The sequence below is a fragment of the Ostrinia nubilalis genome, chromosome 10, assembly GCF_963855985.1.
Source record: "Ostrinia nubilalis chromosome 10, ilOstNubi1.1, whole genome shotgun sequence".
NCBI classification, from domain to species: Eukaryota; Metazoa; Arthropoda; class Insecta; order Lepidoptera; family Crambidae; genus Ostrinia; species Ostrinia nubilalis.
This window is the reverse complement of record NC_087097.1, coordinates 9702926-9727094: the sequence shown is the minus strand read 5'-3', so window position 1 is coordinate 9727094 and position 24169 is coordinate 9702926. Positions and strand designations below refer to the sequence as shown.

Sequence of the window (24169 nt, the reverse complement as noted above, 5' to 3'; positions counted from 1 at the left end):
ATACAGATAGATATAAAAAAACATGTGTTCGCCTGCCTGGACACAGAAAATTTACTGTTTCGGCGAAATACCCATAATTATGTAAGAGCATAATTATTAAAGTCGAAGTCAAACATTATTTATTTATGTGGACCTATATTAACGAGAGATTACAAGAGATTACAAGGCGTCAAATATTTCAAGAAAAAAATTAAAAAATATTATAAAGCTAAATTTTGCTCTCATGGAGCCTTTACCTACTTTGACAAATTAAGACTTGAGAAGAAACTAATAATAAAACTATTTAACTGTCCTGCAATGAAAAGCTTGATCGGGTACAACACCTCAAGTTATTTCAGAACTTGATTTCATTAAAAGACTCCGAATATCAAATCGCTTAGGTATCTAAAGTCAAACGATTCTGAAATGTCAAGTGGACTAATGAATAACCCATTAAGATAGTAGCGCCCTCCTGTCAATGACATACCTGGATCGATAGAGTTTTGAACAAGTAATAAAAATGCTTTGTCCTAAATGACTGACGGATATCGTAGAGACCTGAAAGTTGGAAGGTGTGTTCTTTTTATGACGTAGGCATCTCATAAGAAAAGATTTTCCGAAATGGGGTCATGAAATAGAGGGGGTGAAAAAAGGGGGCAAAGTTTGTATGGGACAAAGTGATTCCTTGGTTCAATCTACTTGAAATTTAGTTTAACAATACCTTAATATAATTCATGAAAGACGTGTGGAACGGGTAGAAAGTAATTTTGGCAGTCATTTTCTTCGAAGTTGATATCAATACTACTTAGTGCCTTTGATTTAATTACTTTTTATTTTTACAAGTGTTTGAAAACTCCATTTCAGATTGTGTTCAATGTCAAGTGAAATCTCAAATTGAAATGTCTCAATCTCAATGAGGAGACTCTGTATTTATTCCTAGAATTCCCCAAACACCGTCAAATTACCCTTTCGAATTCAAGACAGTGCAGTTTCCCATCAGTCTGCTTCGTAATGACTATAAACAAAGCTCAAAGTCAAACTCTAGGGACCTCTGCTTAAACTCCCATGAGTGCACAGAGGTACGCAGGTAACCGCGTGTGATGCTCATAGCAATTTTCGATAGGTACAGAACCCCGTACATACGTCATACATATTATAGAAAGAAAACACCCAGACCAATACAAACAAATATGTTTCTGCAATTTTAGTATGATATTTTTATTTATTAATAAACAAAGAGACTGAACAAAATTGATGCGTACCTATACTGATTAATGTTATTAACCACATGCAAAGCTTCGTGAATTGCAACAACTATAATTAAATTTATTATCCAAGCTCTAAATAATCGCTACTAAGAGTAACTTATCATAATAAAAAATTCCAATCGCTCAAGCTCCCAAGGGCCTACCGATAGGTCGGGTGACGTAATCTTGAAATTCTTTAAGCCGGCGCAGAACTTCCAGAAGGTCGGGCGACGCCACGGCCACTTTGAACCGTGTTTACTTCTGCAGTTATATTTTATATTTATTCGATTCTAGAATATATTCCCAAAAAGTCTGAAAGGTGTTTTAATTTGTATCACTTGGATATGATTTCTAGTAGAAAGTGTTGTGAGTGTGACGCTTGAAGGGAAGGAAGTAACCTAACCAACTGCGTATTTCTATACTGTGTAGCTGGAAATTGTGGCGGGAGCTCTTTGACGCGCTGTTTTCGGTGAAGAATTGCGCGCGCAGATTTTGACACCGCGAAATACCTACTTTAGAAGAAATACCAAGCCTTAAGTGAAACAGCAAATCGAACGCATAACGTTGAATAGAGCTCTGTGATTGGTTCGTGTGTCACCCTGTGCGTCCACGCGCACTGTGAGACCTCATAGTAATGTTTGTGAATACGGGCGTAAGGCATCCTCGCAACTAGATTACGCAGTCACAGTAATCTATATGTGCAAACGGTGATTGTCTAAAAGGGTGTCTACCATCACAGTTACCTTGATCCGGAGCCTGTGAGTGCATCACGTGTTTAAGAGGGAGGGATCACAGTAATCTATCTGCGCGAACAGTGATTTTTAAGGGAGAGAGGCATAGTCTACTAGTCTAACATAACTTACCTTGAGCACGGCCTTGATCTGCGAGAACAGCGCCTTAGGCGTCAAGTTCTGCCAGTCAGTGTTGGGCGCTCACGCAAGGAGGCCACTAAGTATGATACAGTGGACGTACGCAATCACTTACGAGTTCGGGCCTTGATCCGGTGCCTGTGAGTGTGAGTGCACGTGTTTAAGAGGGAGGGAGGGGCATCCTCGCAATTAAATCACAGTAATCTATATGCGCGACCAGTGATTTTCCAAGGGAGAGAGGCATATGCTCGTTTTCACCATCAATCCCTAATTTTTAAGTGATCCCTATGTTAACAAATATCAGGAATTTTGTTTACATAGGGGTTACTTATAAATTAGAGATTGATGGTGAAAACGGGCACTAGTCTACCATCACAGTAACCTTGAGCTCGGCCTTGATCTGCGAGAACAGCGCTTTGGGCGTGAGGTTCTGCCAGTCAGTGTTGGGCGGCGGCTGCGGCGGCGGGTGGTGCCTGCGCGTGCGGCGCCCGCGGCCCCCGCGCGCGCCCCGCCCCGCCGCGGGGGCCTCGCCCGCGCTCACGCGAGGAGGCCACTAAGTATGATACAGTGGGGGTACGCAATCACTTACTTTGAATTCAGGCGTTGATCCGGTGCCTGCGAGTGCATCACGTGTTTAAGAGGGAGCGAGGGGCACCCTCGTAACTAGATCACGGTCTATATGCGCAAACAGTGATTTTCTAAGGGAGAGAGGCATAGTCTACTAGTCTACCGTCACACTTACCTTGAGCTCGGCCTTGATCTGCGAGAACAGCGCTTTAGGCGTCAAGTTCTGCCAGTCGGTGTTGGGCGGCGGCTGCGGCGGCGGGTGGTGCCTGCGCGTGCGGCGCCCGCGGCCCCCGCGCGCGCCCCGCCCCGCCGCGGGAGCCTCGCCCGCGCTCACGCAAGGAGGCTACTAAGTATGATACAGTGGGGGTACCTAATCACTTACGAATTCGGGCCTTGATTCGGAGCCTGTGAGTGCATCACGTGTTTAAGAGGGAGGGAGGGGCATCCTCGCAACTAGACGCAGTCACGGTCTATATGCGTGAACAGTGATTTCTAAGGGAGAGAGGCATAGTCTACCATCACAGTTACCTTGAGCTCAGCCTTGATCTGCGAGAACAGCGCTTTAGGCGTCAAGTTCTGCCAGTCGGTGTTAGGCGGCGGCTGCGGCGGCGGGTGGTGCCGGCGCGTGCGGCGCCCGCGTCCCCCGCGCGCCCCCCGCCCCGCCGCGGGAGCCTCGCCCGCGCTCACGCCGGGTGAAGGGCACGCGCCGAGCAGGCAGTTTAGGAAGTGAGCCACGGCGCCTCCGATGCACATTGCTTCACAACCCTGGAGGAATGGAAGAGAGTTCAAATGATGTTCATATTCGTAGGCAGTTTAGGAAGTGCGCGACAGCACCACTGATGCACATTGCCTCGCAGCCCTGGAGGAAAGGAAGAGAGTTCAAATGATATTCATATTCGTAGGCAGTTTAGGAAGTGCGCGACAGCACCACCGATGCACATTGCCTCGCAGCCCTGAAGTAAAGGCAGTTAAAATGTTATTCATATTATTAATATGTAGGCCCTTTTTAGGACACTTATACACGTCCCAAATATAGCTTGTCCTACCACCATTTTCAAACAACATATCGGCTGGAACTGAGAAAAAGTGGCAAAATAAGATTTTGAATATAAAAATGTATTTATTAATGAAGAAGAAGAAGAATTAACAGCGCAGCTCTTGTACTGTTCCACTTTAAAAAAAAAATAGTTGGTGACCTTCTTAACTATAATTCTCTCCTACTGGAGCACCATACTTGCTAGGCTTGTGTAGTACATGTATTATGTACTATTAGGAAGCAATTAATTTAGGTCATTGGTTCCCACATTTATTTGAGACGCGCCCCCTTTCGACCATTCAAAACAATTCCGCGCCCCCTCCTCCAGTGAAGATTATTTATTGGTCGTATCGAGCAGTCTAGAATGCATTCTCTCGGCGGTCGCAGGTTTTTATTTGAAGTACACAGATAGCCCGCGCCCCCCTTAAAAGGTCTTTGCGCCTACCCTGGGGGGCGCGCTCCCCACTTTGGGAACCAATGATTTAGGTGGACAAGAACAAACTATTCCTACTGGTCGTTCAAATCGGTGTTTTAGTTTAGTACATTTATTTTAAAATATTTATTGACAAGAACGCTGACAATAGTGACTGAGTTTCTTGCGCTGCTTCTTCTCAGCACTGGTCCATTTATTGTCTCGAAGCAGTGGTGATTTAACAAAATGTTTATATTTTTTATTTACAAAATTTTTAAAGCCTATTTGCAAAAATAAATTAGTTTTAATTTTTTTATTACCTGCAGGTAGGCGGTATACACGTGCTTGGCGGCGCGCAGCACGAGCTCGCCGACGGCGATGGCGTGCAGGTAGGCGAGGTGCGCGTGCGGGCGCAGCGCGGCGCACACGCGGCCCAGGTAGCGCACGTTGATGCCGCGCGCGTGCAGCGCCTCCGCCAGGCCCGCGCCGTCCATGGGCGCTGCTGCGTGCATTCTGCTAGTGCATCATACCTGCAGGTAGGCGGTGTACACGTGCTTGGCGGCGCGCAGCACGAGCTCGCCGACGGCGATGGCGTGCAGGTAGGCGAGGTGCGCGTGCGGGCGCAGCGCGGCGCACACGCGGCCCAGGTAGCGCACGTTGATGCCGCGCGCGTGCAGCGCCTCCGCCAGGCCCGCGCCGTCCATGGGCGCTGCTGCGTGCATTCTGCTAGTGCATCATACCTGCAGGTAGGCGGTGTACACGTGCTTGGCGGCGCGCAGCACGAGCTCGCCGACGGCGATGGCGTGCAGGTAGGCGAGGTGCGCGTGCGGGCGCAGCGCGGCGCACACGCGGCCCAGGTAGCGCACGTTGATGCCGCGCGCGTGCAGCGCCTCCGCCAGGCCCGCGCCGTCCATGGGCGCTGCTGCGTGCATTCTGCTAGTGCATCATACCTGCAGGTAGGCGGTATACACGTGCTTGGCGGCGCGCAGCACGAGCTCGCCGACGGCGATGGCGTGCAGGTAGGCGAGGTGCGCGTGCGGGCGCAGCGCGGCGCACACGCGGCCCAGGTAGCGCACGTTGATGCCGCGCGCGTGCAGCGCCTCCGCCAGGCCCGCGCCGTCCATGGGCGCTGCTGCGTGCATTCTGCTAGTGCATCATACCTGCAGGTAGGCGGTGTACACGTGCTTGGCGGCGCGCAGCACGAGCTCGCCGACGGCGATGGCGTGCAGGTAGGCGAGGTGCGCGTGCGGGCGCAGCGCGGCGCACACGCGGCCCAGGTAGCGCACGTTGATGCCGCGCGCGTGCAGCGCCTCCGCCAGGCCCGCGCCGTCCATGGGCGCTGCTGCGTGCATTCTGCTAGTGCATCATACCTGCAGGTAGGCGGTGTACACGTGCTTGGCGGCGCGCAGCACGAGCTCGCCGACGGCGATGGCGTGCAGGTAGGCGAGGTGCGCGTGCGGGCGCAGCGCGGCGCACACGCGGCCCAGGTAGCGCACGTTGATGCCGCGCGCGTGCAGCGCCTCCGCCAGGCCCGCGCCGTCCATGGGCGCTGCTGCGTGCTCGAGGCACTCGCGGACCTGTGGAATAGCAATAGTTTGAATTTGAACCTGGCACACGAGCCTATTATTTATTATCCATCATCATAATCGGGTCATTCATTCTGCACTGCAGGAAGGTAACGCTCTCTAATTTACCAGAGACAAAATGAGGCTTTTTCCCTGGCCTACACTGCCCAAGCAGCGCACAATAATGTGTGTAAAATTAATAATATTATGACTAAATAGTCTGTCTAAATAGACAGGTTTAGGTATTTGACAGTTACTCCCATTCACTAGTTTATTAGTTCGCGAACTAGTTCGTTTTCCTTTGCCAGACGAAACTTATTCAGAAATCCAGGTTTTAACAGCACCTAAAATTATGCCATTTGACTAATTTTGTCAATAATTGTCCTGTGGGCCGAGTGTGAGTTTACATAAAAAATGTATGAAAATTTTAGTTTTTGAACGTTTCCCGCTAGGGGCGCTGAACAATCTGTCATACATTTAATGTCATTTTGATGTAATCTCACACTAGGCCCTCTGTTCTGTAATGTCTGACTATGGAAGTGGGCGCTGTTTATCTGATCACTGTCAAGTAAACGATGGCGCTGCTTAGTAATAACACACAATACTCACGAAAGCCGGTATCTGCGTAGTGAGCAAGAAAGCCGCAGCCTCCTTGACGAGGTGTCGCTGTTTGGCCAGCTGTTCTGGCGGCGCGGCGTGCTTGATACCCGCCGAGTACACGTCGGGGTTGAAACGCACGTCGAACTCAGACTCTTTGAGCGAGGCAACGGCGCGCGCCGCAGACGCCACTACAGCGCGGGAACGCTCGCCAGCTGACAAAAGACGATCATGACAGTTAATATTTCTTCTTAATGGCTCTAGTTGGCACCACTGGCCAGATACGAGAACGCTAACTGGTGACCGCTAATGCCCTTATTGCAAAAATCACATCACTAATTGACTTTATAACGCCATGTTTAGAGAAATTAGCATCTTCAAATACCTCAATTAACAAAACCTTGAATAAAAAAAGGTCAATGAAAAAATTTGTAAAAAAAAATAAAACTTACAATCACTTTCTTGCTTGTCTCCACTGCAAATCGAGTCTGTGATGCTCTCTACAATTTTTTTGGCAACATCAGTGTCAATATCAGAATAATTGTCGTTCAACAAAAGCTCATCATCTTTGCCCTTGTCTTTCCCTTCTTCCTTCGTCGTCGCTACCTCCTCAGTTTTGGCTTCATCTTTTTTGGCTTCCTCTTTTTTAACTACCTCCTTTTTGGCACTTTCTTTCTCCTTCTTCGACTTTTTATCTTTAGGTTCCTTTTCTTTCTTAGTTTCTTTAACATCAGTCTCACTAGTAACTGCTTTAGCTTCAGTTTCTTTTTTGTTTTCGATGGATTTTTGTTCGGATGATTCACGCTGCTTCTTCGCACTTAACTGTTGCAGGTGGAACGCAGCGTAGCGGATGAACATGAAGTAACGGTTTCTAGAAATAATACATTAAAATTATAAAATGATCACTCTTGTCTAACGCATATTTTAGGGGTTTTTATGATACTCACTCAACAAAACTATCGACTAACTCTTGTCTAAGGCAACAAAGTTTGTGCTTATGGATAATTGGGAAACCCATTGACTTGATGTCTTCCCTTAGCTCGTCATCTTCCACTGAAACAAAACAATAAATTCACAACTTATCCAAATCCTTGAAAATAGAAGGCTCCAAAAGACAGTTAGGATATTTTATAACTTGAATTCAATCATACAAAAAGCAGTTTTTCGAATCTCCAGAGATTTTTAGTCTGAAGGTCTTGTCTATAATGCATGTTGCATTAAGGGGGTGCAGCGCCGTTCAGCTTTTAGAATACAATGTTAACATGCATATTGCTTGGGTATTTTATGTTATTTTACAGATAATACTGTAACCGCATTTGTTACCGATTCCACCTTTATCGGTACGACAGATAGAACAGATAGAAAAAGAATACTTACGTTGAAGGAAGTTGACGTCAGGCGGGAATGTGCGCAGCAAGTCGAGGATGTAATGGCGGCCGTCGTTGCCGATGATGCCCTTGCACTCCACGCTTGAGCACAGTTCGACCGTCTCGCCGTTCGCACTGATCACCGAGTGAGGCATGATCTTGAGCTGCTGGCCCGCTTTGCTCAGCTGTTGACAAAGAGAATATCAGTAATGGACCTACCAAGTTGATTACAACTCGCAGACTAGGCAAGCCAGTCTAGTTTTCAAAATGTGACTGAAACGAAGATAGTGCTGATAGAAGGTAGCGCTGACGCTACCTACCAGCCTATGCTTTGGAATGCGCTATCAATGAGCTACGCATTCCACAAAGCTGTCAAGCTGACTCCTGTGAGTTAGATATATCTCTATAGCCAGTATTCGGAAATTACTTGAACAATTGATCCTGTGATTGCCCTAAATAATTAAATTCAACTAATCACAGACACTGAGCCATTGATTTTAATAATACTCATATACAAAATTATTTACAATCACTAATAAGAAGTAAGAAATGTGCTCGATTTTAGATACACCTAGTGAATATGAACATGTTTTTGTAGTCTATTAGTAGAAACAATCACCACGACATTTCTTGTCAATAGTAGAAACAATAGGCTTTTCGCCCAAATTTCAATAATTAGTTAATAATATACCTTGATGCCTATTTTATACAAATGCGCTCTTATTTTGGAAAAAAATCTCATCTCCAAGGATTATTTTGCATTTTCAATAATATTTGACATAATGCCCTCAAAAACGCTCACGACCGTCATGGCGTCTTGAATGACGTCACGCCTTGCAAAACACAGCTGTTTTAGTACGGAAATTGTAAAGTTAAATTAATTACAAACGGATCCATCGTATTTCAAGTCCTGTATAGTGCCCCAATGTACAAGCACAAGAATAAAAACGCCAAACAAGTTATTTATAGGTATACGTACCAAACAATCAGCAGATACGTAAAATATGATGTCCATTGTTTATCAACAAAATCAAGGATGTATTTTTGTGAAGATCATTTCAATGTAAGTTAGATATTTGACACAACATAATCTGATATCATGTACCTACATATTATAATGAAATTGTTGAACTTTGTTTAAGAATAATGATAACAACAAAATGAGGTTAGGAACTATTCATGACATATTTACCAACAAACTTCACTTTTTTTTTTAATATAGAAATTCACGGCTCTGGGTCAAGACTTCAAATGAAGAAAAGTGTTGCCAGTCGGGTCTTGTCAGAAATTACCAGAAATATAAAAAAATGTAACCTATTTTTAAAATGTACTCTCTCATCTTATTCATGTGGGAAACTACAGTATTATTATATTATTTATATCACTTAGTTGTACTGTACAGTACCTATATCTAACATTATTTGCCAAAACTCGAGACATAATGTAAAATTATTTGTTGAGCCCTATAAAGGAAAAATATCTACAAATTTCGAAAAATCACCTAAAAGGTTACAAAAATAACCTTCTAGCAACACTCAAATGTTGGCAATGACAATCTGGCCTAAAAGGGCTTGTACCCAGAGCCGTAAAAAACTATATTTAAAAAAATAGAAAAAATGACGTAACGCTTTCTGATTGGTGTTTGCTGTCACGTGACTTATGGGCCATTTTTTCCGAATTTATTTGCTAAAAATTTAAATAATCTTTAATTATTATTTTATGTAGTTTCGTTTTTCATTAATTATACGACTATCTTAATAGTTATACAATCTTATACTGCAGATTTATTCACTGTGGATACAAGCCTATTCAGTACCTATTCATGCTCATTTACACCGATATATGTGTGAAAATTGTAATTCAATAGTTATTTCCATGCAACGTTTTTACCATAGCTCGCACAGTAATGTTTAATGCATAAAACACACTATTCTCACAAAAGGTCAAATCTATACATACTATTGCTTAAAACGGAAACTGGATATTAAATATTCAATTGGTGTACATTGTTACTTAACCTTGCTAGTGTACTATCGCTACTCGGCGCTCATAGTACATAAGATTTCACTTGAATATTTTAAGCCTGCATTTGATGCATACAAATCATTGTAACACGAGTGCGCTCAAATGCATGTACCAAAACGATGCAATAAAGATATATTGACTACTGATATTGATTAAGGAATGTCATGTCGTCTGTTTGCATCTACTCGTGTCTTAACAACAAATACTAGGAGTGTATAGAAAATGCTTGGGAGTAAATTCGTCGTCCAGGCATTCATGTCTTTTCCATTTTTAGTGGGTCGGTCGGTATGGTTAGTTTCCATTGTTTTAAAAGAGTACTCCATTATTTGGACGCGACATGATCCTATTGACTAATCATACGCATATTTCCAAAGCACTCACCAGATCCATATACTTGGGGTGAGACAGCACAGTGGTCCCGAAGTCGATGCTGCCGTAGACAACGCTCTGCTCCTGCTCCTTCTCCAGGATTCCAGGAATGATGGACTGGGCCGTGACGCGGTAGCCGCGATAGTCCACCGCCACAGTTCCAAGCGTGTGTAGCCCGGGGGTATCCACAGCGCTGTATACTCGCACGCCTTGGAGGTCGTTGCGCTACAAAGACACGTAAAAGTATTTAAAAGATACATTTTTTTTTTTTGCAATAAGGTTTTTAAAAGGCGCTTTTACACGTCAGTGTCCTATTTAAACCCTACCATTGCTTCAGGACAGTGCTGAGAAGAAGCAGCGCCGAAAGAAACTCATGCCCGTTTTCACCATCAATCACTAATTTTTAAGTGACCCATATGGTAACAAATAACAGGAATTTTATTGTCATAGGGGTCACTTAAAAATTAGGAATTGATAGTGAAAACGGGCATAAGTCTCTTTTTAAAAAATCAGTCCATATAACATCACGGGTTTCATCGGAGGCTAAACTGTAAATCCTGGCTGTACAAAAGTTTCAGTGGTGGGAAAGAGGTGGGATGAGTCCAGATTTCAGACCACGAGTGTGCAGTGTTTCCTAATTTGCAAACGTTGTTAAATTCATAATAACTACACTGAAGCAGTAGGTAATTTTCTTTAAATAAAACCAATGCCCGACACTTTTGTTTGCCGGTGCGGTGATACAAAAATGTTAATTGCAAGCCGTTGATTCATCTTGCAACGATTTGTGACGAAACCGGCTATCATTAACGTTATCAGAGTATATTTCTCTACAGTGAAATTGTCTTGAGATTTTAGCTAAAATTCAAACATAACAGAGATACTCAAAGCATACTGTCTTAGCAAGGTCGCCATGCGTTGTGGGTGTTCAAATAAAATAAATTCTAGCTACTGTAAAGACATTCAGTTTAAAACACAATGGAAACATAATTAAGCCTACCACTAAACAGCACACACCCATTTATTGTAGTAGTTCATGGCGTAACACACAAATCAACGTACTAATTGTTATCGTTTAACGACTGTTTAATTTATTGGCGGCCGATTTCATAATGACAAGTCTAGAGCAGCTTCGAAACACTTTCCAATGATATCAAGTTTATCATTCTTACTCATTCGGTTGCGTAAAATGATGACATCGTTAATATCAAACTTAAATAACATAAAAACTTTTGAACACAAAAAAAGTAAACAAATAATATAAAACTAGATAAAAGTACACAAGTATAGCGAGCAGAGAATCTCTCAATTTAAATACTGCTAGATTTATCATAAGTAATTCCAAGACGGTAAAAAGAATGGTAATAGTTTATAGATGCCGTGGAATAAATGAATATTCTTTCACTTACCGGAGCAACAAAAGCTGCGGCGTCCCCTCCCAAGTCCTTGTAATGGTCGCGCACGTCAAACCCGAGCGAGAAGAATATATTGTTCCAGATGAACATCTGCATCTTCGGCTCCTCGCCTGGGTTGATGGCCATCACGTTGCCGTCCACGACCGCCATTGCACCGCGGGTGGCTGCTGCCACGAAGTCGCTATGGACCTGGTAATAAAACCCAGAATCGTTTAACACAACACTTTGCGGTGGAGGGAAGATGATATTCTATTTCGAACTATTCCTAATATTCTTTTGATAAAATTCTTTGCAGGTATTTAGACCATTTTCCCTACTTGGGTTTCATTGGCAGCAAAGATTAGTCGCAGTGGTTGGAAAGAGAGGTGCGATTGGTATCGTTTTCAACATGGTGACAATCTGCAATGGACAACCAGATGGGTAAGAAGCCCAACTAGCATCTCTTAGTACATTATTGCTACAGTCTGGATTTCGAAATGAACAAACTGGCAGTTGGTTATTTAGCATTTTGTTTTACATGTAAATCAAGTCGGCATGCGGACTACTTAATATTAAATTCATAAGTTGTCGCAAACTGAACACTTAAGTTCTATACTGAGATGGTAACGTCCATCCCGTTACATTCATCGATCATGATAAGGATTTGTATGCATTACACTTTATCTTTAAATACACCTGCTATAAGCCACAGGAAAATAATACATTTAGTTAAATCAGAAATGAAAATTATGAACTAAAACACTTAAAAACCAATACATACTTCTCATGAAATCGGTATAATTAAATATCATCATGACTAGTACTTCAATAGTGTATTTGCATTACGTCACTGTATTATACTAGCAGTGCACTTAACAACAATTACGGATAGGAAATATACAATTATTACATCAACCTTGGAATTTAGATCTTGCGTATGCGCAGGTCAAAGTGCAGTACTGACAAATCTGACGAACACGTTTATCAATAAAAATAAGTCACTTCAATTTTTTGAGACATATTTTTCATTATCGGTATTGATAAGAATACGAGAGCACACATACATACAGGACGAAGAACCTATTCATATACTCTTGATAATAATTATGATACTTCTTGGATCACTTGTAACAATTAGTTTCGTTGCGAGTCAAATGACAGTCTAACTTTCCCTAGGGACAAACTTGGCTTTTTATTGGCGATCAAGCCTTATGTAGCCAAGTAGATCTTGGCTACATAAGAGTTGCAGGTGCAGTGGGAAAGAGAGGGGGAATAGTCTCGTTGTTACAATTAACATGTGTAGGAAAATAATGAGTGGCAGAAGATAGAAAATCCGCAAAAAATCTTATTCTTACCTTGAATATGGCGCGTTCGCGCAACAGTCGCTCAGGCAGCGTGGATCGCGGAAGCTCACGCGTGGTCTGCAGCTCTTCGTTCCAGTCGCGCGTCTGGCCTGGGATGTGCTCTTCATAGCCCAGTTTGGAGGAGAAAGCTAAGGAACAACGTGGTTACGTATAGTCAAGAGAAAAATATTTTTGTTAAAACTAGTCTTAATACTTTAGATCAAAGTCCGAGCTGATACATGCCCCTGATAAGATATAAAAACTTTACCATGGCACAATCCAGCCCGATGCTAAAATATTTAAAAAGAATAGAATTTAGTTGTGTACGTAAAAATGCGAAAGAAAAAAAAATTCAGTAAAAAGGCGACGCCCACTGGTAGACCTGGTAGGGCGTGGCCACGCGCTCGAACGGGTGTTTCTGCATGCGTCGCTTCTGCACCAGCGCGAAGTTGCGCTTGAACGCCGGCGACACGATGCTCAGAAGCTCGATCATACCATGGCATAGTGTAGTCTGCTGCTTAGATATTTAGCATGTCTATGTAACAATATACTCACTATCCTCGGCGCGTATAGCATCAACAGTATGGTCCAGCATCGGCGACGCCCACTGGTAGACCTGGTAGGGCGTGGCCACGCGCTCGAACGGGTGTTTCTGCATGCGTCGCTTCTGCACCAGCGCGAAGTTGCGCTTGAACGCCGGCGACACGATGCTCAGCAGCTCGATCAGCGAGTGGCACAGCAGGGACGGAGTCGAGGGCCGAGGGTTGAACACTTCTTCGGTGGATCTGTGTGGTTTGAAATTGGAACTGAATATTCGAATTCCGGTGTCTTTGGAGAGATTAGAACTCTTAAAGGTCATTGAGGCAACTATCTTAATAGGACATGGATTGCCTCATGCGTCTTAACGACATGTAACTTTTTTTAGTCTGATCTACAACTAAATTGCAAAATAGTTTTTAATAAATTGGCAAATGGCAATAGATATTGTATCAGACTGCAATGTAAAATTATTATGTGAGATATTTACAATGTTCCTCTAAAATAATAATAAAGAATTGAAAATTAAAACACAACACGAGTTAGTATCGGAACCACAAACTTTTGAAATTCAATTAAGGATATTTCATATTGTGAAAGAGAAAGAAAATATAGTGTAATTACTGGTTGAGGTAGAATCCTCGGGGACACGCCGTAATGTGAAAGTGGCGATCCTCGAGGGTGACCACATGCAAGTAGAGGAGATCGCCGCACATCTTGCGCGGCCCGGGCGGCGGGTTCCAGCCCGACGTCGTTAGCACCTGCCGATAACAATGTAATAACAATAACACTGTTCCTAAACAGTTCTTACCCTGTTCCAAACAGGTATAGTCGCTAAAAGTCCCAAGAACCTACCTTGAGGCACTGCGGGGCCTTATTCTCCTTAGTGAGACCCGGATGCAAGGGCAATAGCGGCCTCTCAGCACTACCAGGCATTATGTAGTCAGGCGGAGTGCAGTCTACACTCTCTGGGCGAGATTTCTTTTTTTCTAAAACAAAAACATTCCAAAATTATCTGTGACCTTACACAACATAAATGTATTATAAGACTATCAGTGTAAAGATTTTAAGGCATATTACCTAGAATATCCCCTTGCGTGATAACGTTCAGAAATGCAAGAGAACTGCATTCCTGTCCAGCGTACGCGTCTGTATAGTCGATCGATTTCAAAAGATCGCGTACGTGACGTACATGAATTCTCGCCTCGCGCATTGTGTAAGGTTCTTCAACTACCTGTAAGTAAAAAAAAATTAGAACTAAGCCGGTCAAGTGACTTGTTATAATTTAATTTGAAATATTTGATATTAGACCCTACAAATCGGCTAATACACTCATTTGTGAAATTAAACTTACCTTAATTATTGATCCCTCTTTCAACCCTTCAATATTCTTTAATTCGGCAAAATTGTCTAAAGTAATACCGTCCAGCTGCAACGAGAAGCAAGTCCTGTGGCATGTATCCTCGCGGTCCATGAGCACTTGATGTATTTCCTGCACCAGTTCCATGCTCGAAACCTAAGAATTTAAATGATTTACATGCAGTCCTATATTTATCACTAGATAATACAAATATTATCAAAGTTATTGCCAATCAATACCTGGATATCCAATGGTTCTGCCCCAGGGCTAACAATTTTTACAGTAAAACCCATATCCTGAATAAACAAAACTTCCGGGTCCCGTTTCTTGTCGTCGCCATCCTCACTTGGAGTCGACTCTCTGTCTTTGTCCCCATTGACCATTTTGGAACTATCACCATTAAGTTTGTCAGATTCTTTTTCAGCTTTCTTTGACACATCTTCCACTTTTTTTTCTGCATTTACAGTTTCCTTTTTACATGGCGTATCAATGATGTTATCAGTCACAGTTACTTTAATTTTTTTATTATCTTTCTTTTTGTCCGCCATTGTTTTACCTTCAAAACTTTTGATTGGGCAAACTAAAGGCACAGTAGAAATATTATCATCATCTGACTTAATTGATTTCGTATCATCGGAATCTTTCTTGACTCCATTAACAACTACTTTAGCATTATCACTACTACTACTAATATCACAATCTGAATCTTTTTTTGGGTCACCGTTAACAATTTTTTCGTGTGCATTATCTGTGCCATTCATTATTGACTCTTTGGTACCTATGCTATCTTTCTTACTATCATCATTTTCTATTGATCCTTCACCATTCACTTTCGTTGTGGAATTTACGGACTTCGGTTGTGATGACTTCTCGCTGGTCTTAACTTTTCGGGATTCTGAAAATAATATTAACTGTATATTACAATTATTTCTTGAAGACTACTACATTGAGAGTAACATTTGTCATAGGTTGGTTTCGTGTCATCGATTATGAAATTTTGAACAAACAGATATGTAATTTATCCGTGTGGTTGGAGACATAAAAATAGAGCAATGGACGCATACAAAGTCGGGACATACAACGACAACTAACGAAATCCAATGAATGAACACATCGTTAGCAATGCACCTGTATGAAGCAGGAAAGGCGCAGGCGTGTTGTTGGTTTGTGGTGAAGGGGGCTTCCGTGCGGCGGCCGCGTATGAGACCCTAGGAGTAGGCGCAGTTCTGCCGCCACCCTCATCGTCGGCGCGTCCGTTAGGCATACTTGCATGACCGTTACTGCAAGACACTTTAACGCCGGCCTCCTTTTTCATTTTTGAAATTTGTTTATCTTGTTTCTCGACTGCAACAAGAAAACAATCTCATTGTTTTTCATTATTACAGTTTCATTATAATAATTTATTCATCGTTGTCTGATATCTATGAATATCTAATTGAAGCAATAGTACTAAGATTTCTACTAGGCGTTTTGTTTTGTTTAGTGAATGCGAACAGCGAAGCGTCAAGCGAGTCGAGTGCGCATGTCTGTCCCGTGACGGGCGAACACGTGGTCTGCGCTGGCGCAGCGCCAACTATCTCCAGCGGCGAGTCAATAATAGACGGCAACGGGATGCCGCCAACAATAGACGCCATCGACTCCGTCCGACGCTAATACATCTAAGAAAATGTGTCCCAACTCCAACGTTTGACTTAACAACTTTCCAATTCTGTTAAACAATAAAAAGTGAGAGTTGATGTGTCACACACGTACTAATGCTGAAAAACACATTCCACGTAGGTGTATTGAAGAAGATGAAAATGTAAGACATTAAATTATGTGGTCGTGAATTGAAAACGATATTTAATTCCAACTGTAATAAATTTAACAAGCAAATGAATGTATAAATGTTATGAAAAGTCGCATGGCCTAGATTAAATCTTCATTAACTTCAACGCATAAACATGATAAGGAGAATAGAGAAACAATTGGATATGTTCGTACGTTAATGAACTTACAGTTAACCCTACTGATAGCTAGGTTGTTACTTCAAACTATCTATGTCCTTTTTTAAATCCAGTAAAATCATGTTGTTTGTAACACTAATCTCTACCTAGGGTTAATGATTGGAGTGGCAGGAAGTGCTCTATAAAAAAGCTGGGAAAGAAACCTTGTTACTTAGCACAAGAAGATAGTATAAAGTTATCACAAAAAAGTCGACGCTATCATTCTCACCGTCTCCAAACAAGATAACGCATATGAGGCGCCTGGGACTCTGCTCAAGATAAGCGTAAATCAAAATTTTGATAACCAGCCGTTGACACAATTCCTTTCAAGACTACATACCTAAAGTTTAACTAATATGCTGATGTTGTATCACAACCTAAATTTTAACATACAAAAAAGGCACCTTAAAGAAATTTTAAAACGTGGCAACAATAAGATTCTGACGCCATTGTTGGCAGGATTGGAATTATGATTAAAACACAGATACCTAAATGGCATGTAACTTGCCCCTGGATTTAAAAGAGCCGGATCACAGCCGATCGATGAATTATGCAAAGGGAAACACGAACGGTGCGCCCCGCTGACGACGTCTGCATGTTTAACCTTTGTTAACTTACTGCTTTTAAGGCCCCCTTTTTGACCTAATGTTTCCTAAAATGCACGATCTTGATGTATTCCACACAACAACTATAAATAAATGTGCCTATTTTTAGATAAGTACTAAAGTAAAGAAGAGACAAACATTACAATACTTTTGACAATTTTGACAAACAACAAAAGTAAGCAGTCAACATTTTATTTTTGCATTTTTGTGCCAGTTATTTTATTAATTAGTCACAGTAACCGCAAAATGAGTTGATAAAACTGAAAGGGGGAAAAGTAAAGGGAAACAATGCCATGTGTATGATTTGTTGGCTTGTCATCACCAGAATTGAGTATTGGTATTGAGTATTGAGAAAAGCGAAAAGCATTTATTTTTAAAATCTGTGCGTTCCGTACAGCTGGTACAGCTGAACTGTTTTAATTTCTACATTTTACTTCAGGCTACATCTAACCCATTGCCTTGGAAACATTACATATCCATCCGTACAGCTATAGCATGTTAAAAATCATCGTTAAGATCATTCTGAGATATTTTTAATTTAACGATAAGACAGTGTATCGTGCGAGTGCTATTAGATGCATTGGACATAGCAACCGGGTAAATGCGTTTGCGTACGTTATGTAAGAGGCAACGACTTGAATGGTCGCTATATTATGTATAGGGCACACAGTGAGCAGTCGTCCGCGCGTCGCTTGGTTCCGATTGACATCACAACATTCACGACCGTTGAATATTTACTGAAGCCAATTTCATGCTCGCAATCATTAGAATAGATGGGGTCAATAGTGTCCTATGCATTGACTGCTATTTATTGATGTGTTATGTCTCATTGCCATTTCAGTAACGATAACGACGTTATTCTTTTGTCAATGGCTACTGAATTAAAACTATTGACTATGTAGGTAAATGCCAAGATGTTTTTATGGTATGTCATTGCGTAAATGTGGTTAGGATAATCTCTGCAAGGAAGTGCGCATTGACTAAATACATTTTTCTCCAATAACTTCGAAAACAATTCACACTTTTGCTTTTTGTTTTTGTTTTTTGCTACTCACGATCACAACACACTAAAATTATCGGTGATATCTCTCTAAAACATAACATTACTGCGATAATGCACATGAAGTTGTTTTGATACAAAATTAGCAAAGCTGAGTGAAAAACTTAAATTAGGAATGTTACTACCTGTTTGGATAAGCAAAAGAAGTTACTGGTCATTTGGGGTTCCCGTTCTATTAGTTGAGTAACAACCTCGTTGTATTTCCGGCTATTCCAAATTAAATAACTAGCTCCATTAGCCCAACTAGTCCAATGCCGGAGAACATACTAAATCTAACTGGAAAGTCGCACTCAACGGTATTGAATAATATGAAAATACACATATACCTACCCATACCCACCTACATGAAATTTATGGACTTTTGCGTCGCGCCAGGATAAATAAATAACTGAATTCGCGAAATCGCCTTATCATATTGAGGAAAAAAATAATTTATAACATTAACTGAATATCCGAAAGTAACTTAAAATTATATTAATTATTTCCTATTCGGTACGAAAATTATTTATGAATATATTAAAATTATTTCCTGTCTGATACATGCGCTCTTGACCGAATTGAACAGATTTCCCCTCGTTGGTAATCAAGCCGAAACCTTGAAAAAGCATGAGTTAAAAATCTGAATCGTTGATATTCAGAAAATCTGGAAAAAGGGCAGACGAGTGATGATGATTAATGGTCAAATATTTCTGGGTTGGCGCGGCAAGAACGACATTCAGTAAACGCAAACAGACTTTAACAATATGTCGCAAACGAGACAGTCACGACTTTAGTAGGTATTTCAAATACGTATAGGTACGTTAATAACTACCTAGTCCAACAAAAATGCATTCCATAACTTTATAAACAGTTAAACACATGCATGATGCAATATGATGTATTAGCAAATCCTAAGAATATTCTTCTAAAATATAAAGCGGAAGTACCTAAGTGAGAATAGATGGGTCAATGTTTGGAAATGTTACGCACAAAAAGTACCATAACGGACAATTACATTACTATAATTTTAACTAATTTATGATAGCAAACAGAGCAATCGAAAAAAGCAATTAACGATAACGTAATGACGTCTTGTTTGTAAATCAGCTTTTAACTTGTTTCACTTAGATGTAGGAACCTAATTTAGGGTAATTTTCATTTATGAGGACTAGTTACGAAACGGCAAGTAGATGGTTAACTTACAATGACGGTATCTGGAGGCACGGCAGTGCCCCCACCAAGTCGAGCAAAAAAGCGGCACGGCCGTACCATCCTTTTCTCGAAGCAATTCAGGCCATTTTCGACCGCCTGTAACTTCGTTGTGGATAAAACTAGAAGGCTGAATTTTCATTAGCTATGCAGGCATTGTAAAGACACGGTATATTTAAAATTTCATTCAATTTGAACCAGTAGTTTAAGAATTATAACGGGTCAAAGTTACTTAATTTTGTCACTCACTGACTGACTCACTGACTCACTGACTCACCGATCATCAAAACTCTAAGGCACTTCTAGCAGACCTAGAAGCTTCAAATTTGGAATATAAGTAGTGTTTGGTGTATGAATCAAGGAAAAACTAAAATATTTGGGGGCACGGTAGTGCAACCGCCAAGTCGAGTAAAATTTTTCAATTTCGGTCCAGTTTTCTAGATACATAACTGCTGTCTACAAAATACAAAAAGAAATGATATTTGGGGGCACGGTAGTGCAACCGCCAAGTCGAGTAAAATTTTTCAATTTCGGTCCAGTTTTCTAGATACATAACTGCTGTCTACAAAATACAAAAAGAAATGAGATCCCATCAAAAACAATACTTGTCAAAAAAACCAAGTCTCGCAACTCAGTTGTTCTACGGTAAAAAGTTGTGAGATCCATGTAATACCAAGTCCAGGCCAGGAAATCTTTAACGTTTTACATAAATATATTGACTTGGCCATCGCATGAAAACACGTGTAAATTAAATTATTTAGTGCGATGGCCAAGTCAATAATTTATGTAAAACGTTAAAGATTTTCTGGCCTGGACTTGGTATTACATGGATCTCACAACTTTTTACCGTAGAACAACTGAGTTGCGAGACTTGGTTTTTTTGACAAGTATTGTTTTTGATGGGATAATAATGACGCGGTGCTGTGGGAAGTCCTCAAAGATTTTTTAAGACTGGGAAAAAAAGGAAATGACTTATCCTTTCTATGTTTCGTTTCAAGAAACCGCAGCTGGAGCATAATTTATGGAAATTATAATCGCGCGCTGACGGGAACGTCTCTAGTCTACATAAGAAAATCAGATGAACTAAACATGTCTCTATGACAACCCCGTCAACGATGCCCGTTCAGGTGTTAATAATACCACAAGAATACAATCGTTAAAAGAAGTGATAAAATCTGCCCTAACTAGGCTATATCTCAAAATCTGATAGACAAAAATAACGCGCCCCCCTTCATAAATATCAAGCCTTGTGATCAAGCTGATAAGATTACGATTACAAACCCATTCGCCCGTCGCCCGAAAAACATTAAGTTCTCATCTTTCTAAATTAGCCTGTTTTTGTAAACATGTTTTAGCCAGACATGATGATGACCCCTCACTGTGCAAAACAACAACAACTGGACTCGTGCACGCAAAAGCGTAAAAGTTTCTTGAATTAGGTATACATAATTACTTTATGCCATTACCTCACGAGCTTAGACTGACACTAACGCACCAAGCACACGTAGCTATCCCTTAAGAATTTCTTAACTTTTACTACAGGATTCCACTGCGATCGTTGCTGCAGAATGTATGTGTCAAATAAAGAGTTGATGGTGCAATACGACGAAGAGGAATTTTGATGCGCAATTTGAAACTGATACTTCTACGAGTAAAATGTGTAAGTTTATCGTTGCGGCATGCAGTTAAGAATAATAATATCGCAGTGATAACTTTGGTTTTAAAAAATAAAACTGTTGAACTTATCCGAAACCGAACAGAATTAATAGCGCAGTTTAGGTAGGTATTAAAACAGTCGCGTTTCCAAAGTTTCCTAAACTTTCTATTCCAACTTGCTATGAATTGAATTAAAGGCAACATAATTCATTAAAATTAATGTCATCATTAGGGACCCGTCAGAAAACATAAGTTATTTTTAAACTTCAAAAAAATTGCCCCCACTGGTGCTTGCCTTGTCTGTCGTAATGTGAGCTGCGGACACTTTTTTGGGATAATTTATTATTACATTATTTCAAAATTTAACACACATGTGTTCTTTTTGTTAGTTCGGTTCGGGCAACAATACCTCAAACCGAACTCGTTCGTCAATCACACACGCACGTCGACTCATCACGTTTTGGTCCCAAATCATTAATTAATATCCAATGAACCAGCATGTAATTCTATTTAAACAGTATTGAGGGAGGGGCCTTGTTGAAGCCGTATCAGCAATTGCGTCACGAGATGATATACACAGTCGGCAATGTGATAAGAATACAACGATCAACTACAAGACTAGGAGAGAACTCAATTTATTTAGACTACGAGTAGTAACAGCTCTCCTTTCTACGTATAGATACGAAAAGCAAATCAGGTTCTCTTATCGGTTGGACTGTTGGACAGAATTTAGGACTTTACGGTCGAACTAGGCTAAATGCCGTGTTACTTTAATTTCACTCCTCTAGTATTTTTGGTCAATTTTACAAAGATAATTTACGTGAATATTAATGGGAATCGGTATTTCAAATGCTTTCAAAGCGTAATATGGTCGCTACACGTGCATCTGTACATATCAATCATAGAAAGATCACCATGATGGCCATGATGATGTGCACCGTGCGTGCATTGTGCATTGAACATGCGGCGAGCCTCGAACGGGCGTCAGTCATGTTAAAAAATCTAACGTATGGCAACTATCGTTCATGGTCACGATTTATTCCGAATGCGTGTACCTATAGTTACTACGTTTCGGAACCATGCGCTTTTGCGCTCTGTATGTTGCTAAGCCTATGTAACTAAACAGGTTTATTGACAAAGCATGCACATTATTTTGAATTAAGTTTGAAGTTTTAACTAGATAAGTGTACATCTCTGCCGCACAATTTATAAACGCAGTAAGTAACACGTGAACAGTTTCGAGAAAAACGCGATCAAAGTTGAAATTTTATTTTGGGGTGTCTACAATTAGTTACGCAAATATTTGTAAAAAAAAATATATGGGCTTATAGAGCTAAACTCAAAGTTTATTTTGATATGAGGTTTTTGTATTTTAATTAATATTTTGTATTTAAAATTATTAAAAAACTGTTTATGTTATGGATTAACTAAGTTTTCGTTCGATACTTACTACCCATGAATGCAGTATGATTGTTCCTTACTGCGTTTATCAGTAGTTTTCGTTACTTACGGTACATGTGTTAAATGATTGATTTAAATTTTAGTTCTTACAACGTAATATATGCGCCGTATCTTTACAAGTTACTGCATTTATGAGTGGGAGTGTGAATCAAAATAATTTATCAAAACTTTAAATGCGCAGTAACAATACAATTATAATGCGCTTATTATAAGCCAATAACGCTTTCATGTTGAACTTTCCCAAATGACCAAGGGGTAAATGAAACAAGTATTACAAAATAATTGCTGAGATCGCTTGTTATTCTATCAAAAATTAAGATATAGCACCCACTTTTAGATCTTAATATACCAATCTAATGAAATAAAGACTCGGTCGTTCGTTTCGTCCACTGCTGGACAACGGCCTCCCCCAAGGATTTCCACAAAGACCGGTCCTGTGCCGCTCGCATACAGGCACCTGCCGCGACCTTCACCAGATCATCGGTCCACCTAGTGGGAGGCTTGCCCACGCTGCGTCTTCCAGCTCGTATTCGCCACTCAAGAACTTTCCTGCCCCAGCGGCCATCAGACAACTTATAGTGTCTCCAATCTTCAGAGGAGTGGGTACAACATAGCATTTGACATGATTTTTGTCTTGTCCATTAAAGACCCATTTGTTGAGAGGCTCTATTGAGGCAATCGAGCATTGAGCTTAGATCCTCCACGGTCTCAGCCATGATTACGATATCGTCCGAGAATCAAAGATGGGTGATGTACTCGCCGAAGATATTTATTCCCAATCCGCTCCAGTCCAGAAGCTTGAAAACATCTTCCAGGGTGGTAGTGAACAGTTTTAGAAATATGACATATCCCTGTCTGACCCCTCGCTGCAACTGGAGTCCTGATCCCGGAGACGGACTGACATTGTGGCGTTTTCGTACAAGCCCTTCAACGATTATATCTATAGTAAATTTGGCACCGTTGGAGAGACTGTAGCTTGAAGAGAGAAGTCTTTCTCATAGACCACAAATGCCAGACAAAGTTGCTGATTATTCTCCTCAGTTTTCTGCCATAGATAAGTATGTGGTCTATCGTACTAAAGCCTTATCGGAAACCGGTTTGTTTCGGAAACCATTCGTGATGACTCTCAAAAACAGAATCAGAAGTGAGATGGGTAAAAAATAAATTCTTCAACAAGGTTTTGTTGCCTTTTTTGAAGAAGAGTATCACCACACTTCTGTGCCATGCCGTAGGCGTTTTTCCCTCAAGGATGACAGAATTGAATAGCTTCTAAAGAGCCTTTAGTACCGGCGTTCCGCCTGCTTTCAGAAGCTCAGCCGTTCCATCATTCCATCATCGCCCGGTGCCTTGTTGTTTTTCAGCTGTTTGAGAGCCATTCTAATCTCGTACAGACACGTCCGGGATATCTTCGGTAGGATAGTGTCGGTTCAATCTAGCTCTTGGGTCTTCGGCTAGATTTGTGACAGGTTTTCAACTTCTTCCAATAACGTAAGAGTCAGTCACTGCGTTCATAACATGTTAACACCTAGGCAGCACTCTGACAATCCTTA

General features: G+C 41.2%; 1 protein-coding gene across 1 annotated transcript in view; it reads right to left on the bottom strand.

Annotated features, from left to right (window-relative positions):
* The window catches only part of LOC135075160 (clustered mitochondria protein homolog), a 37697-nt gene that overhangs the window by 10938 nt on the left and 2590 nt on the right, over positions 1–24169 (bottom strand). Inside the window, exons 2-17 of the mRNA XM_063969509.1 lie at positions 15793–16008; positions 14904–15559; positions 14659–14820; positions 14385–14538; positions 14160–14293; positions 13929–14065; positions 13323–13552; positions 12780–12916; positions 11440–11634; positions 10046–10258; positions 7650–7824; positions 7220–7325; positions 6725–7143; positions 6285–6487; positions 5481–5687; positions 3191–3427 (exon numbers count right to left, since the gene is read on the bottom strand). Of these exons, the coding sequence (XP_063825579.1) occupies positions 3191–3427; positions 5481–5687; positions 6285–6487; positions 6725–7143; positions 7220–7325; positions 7650–7824; positions 10046–10258; positions 11440–11634; positions 12780–12916; positions 13323–13552; positions 13929–14065; positions 14160–14293; positions 14385–14538; positions 14659–14820; positions 14904–15559; positions 15793–16008 (3581 nt within the window). The remainder of the gene's footprint in view (positions 1–3190; positions 3428–5480; positions 5688–6284; positions 6488–6724; positions 7144–7219; positions 7326–7649; positions 7825–10045; positions 10259–11439; positions 11635–12779; positions 12917–13322; positions 13553–13928; positions 14066–14159; positions 14294–14384; positions 14539–14658; positions 14821–14903; positions 15560–15792; positions 16009–24169) is intronic.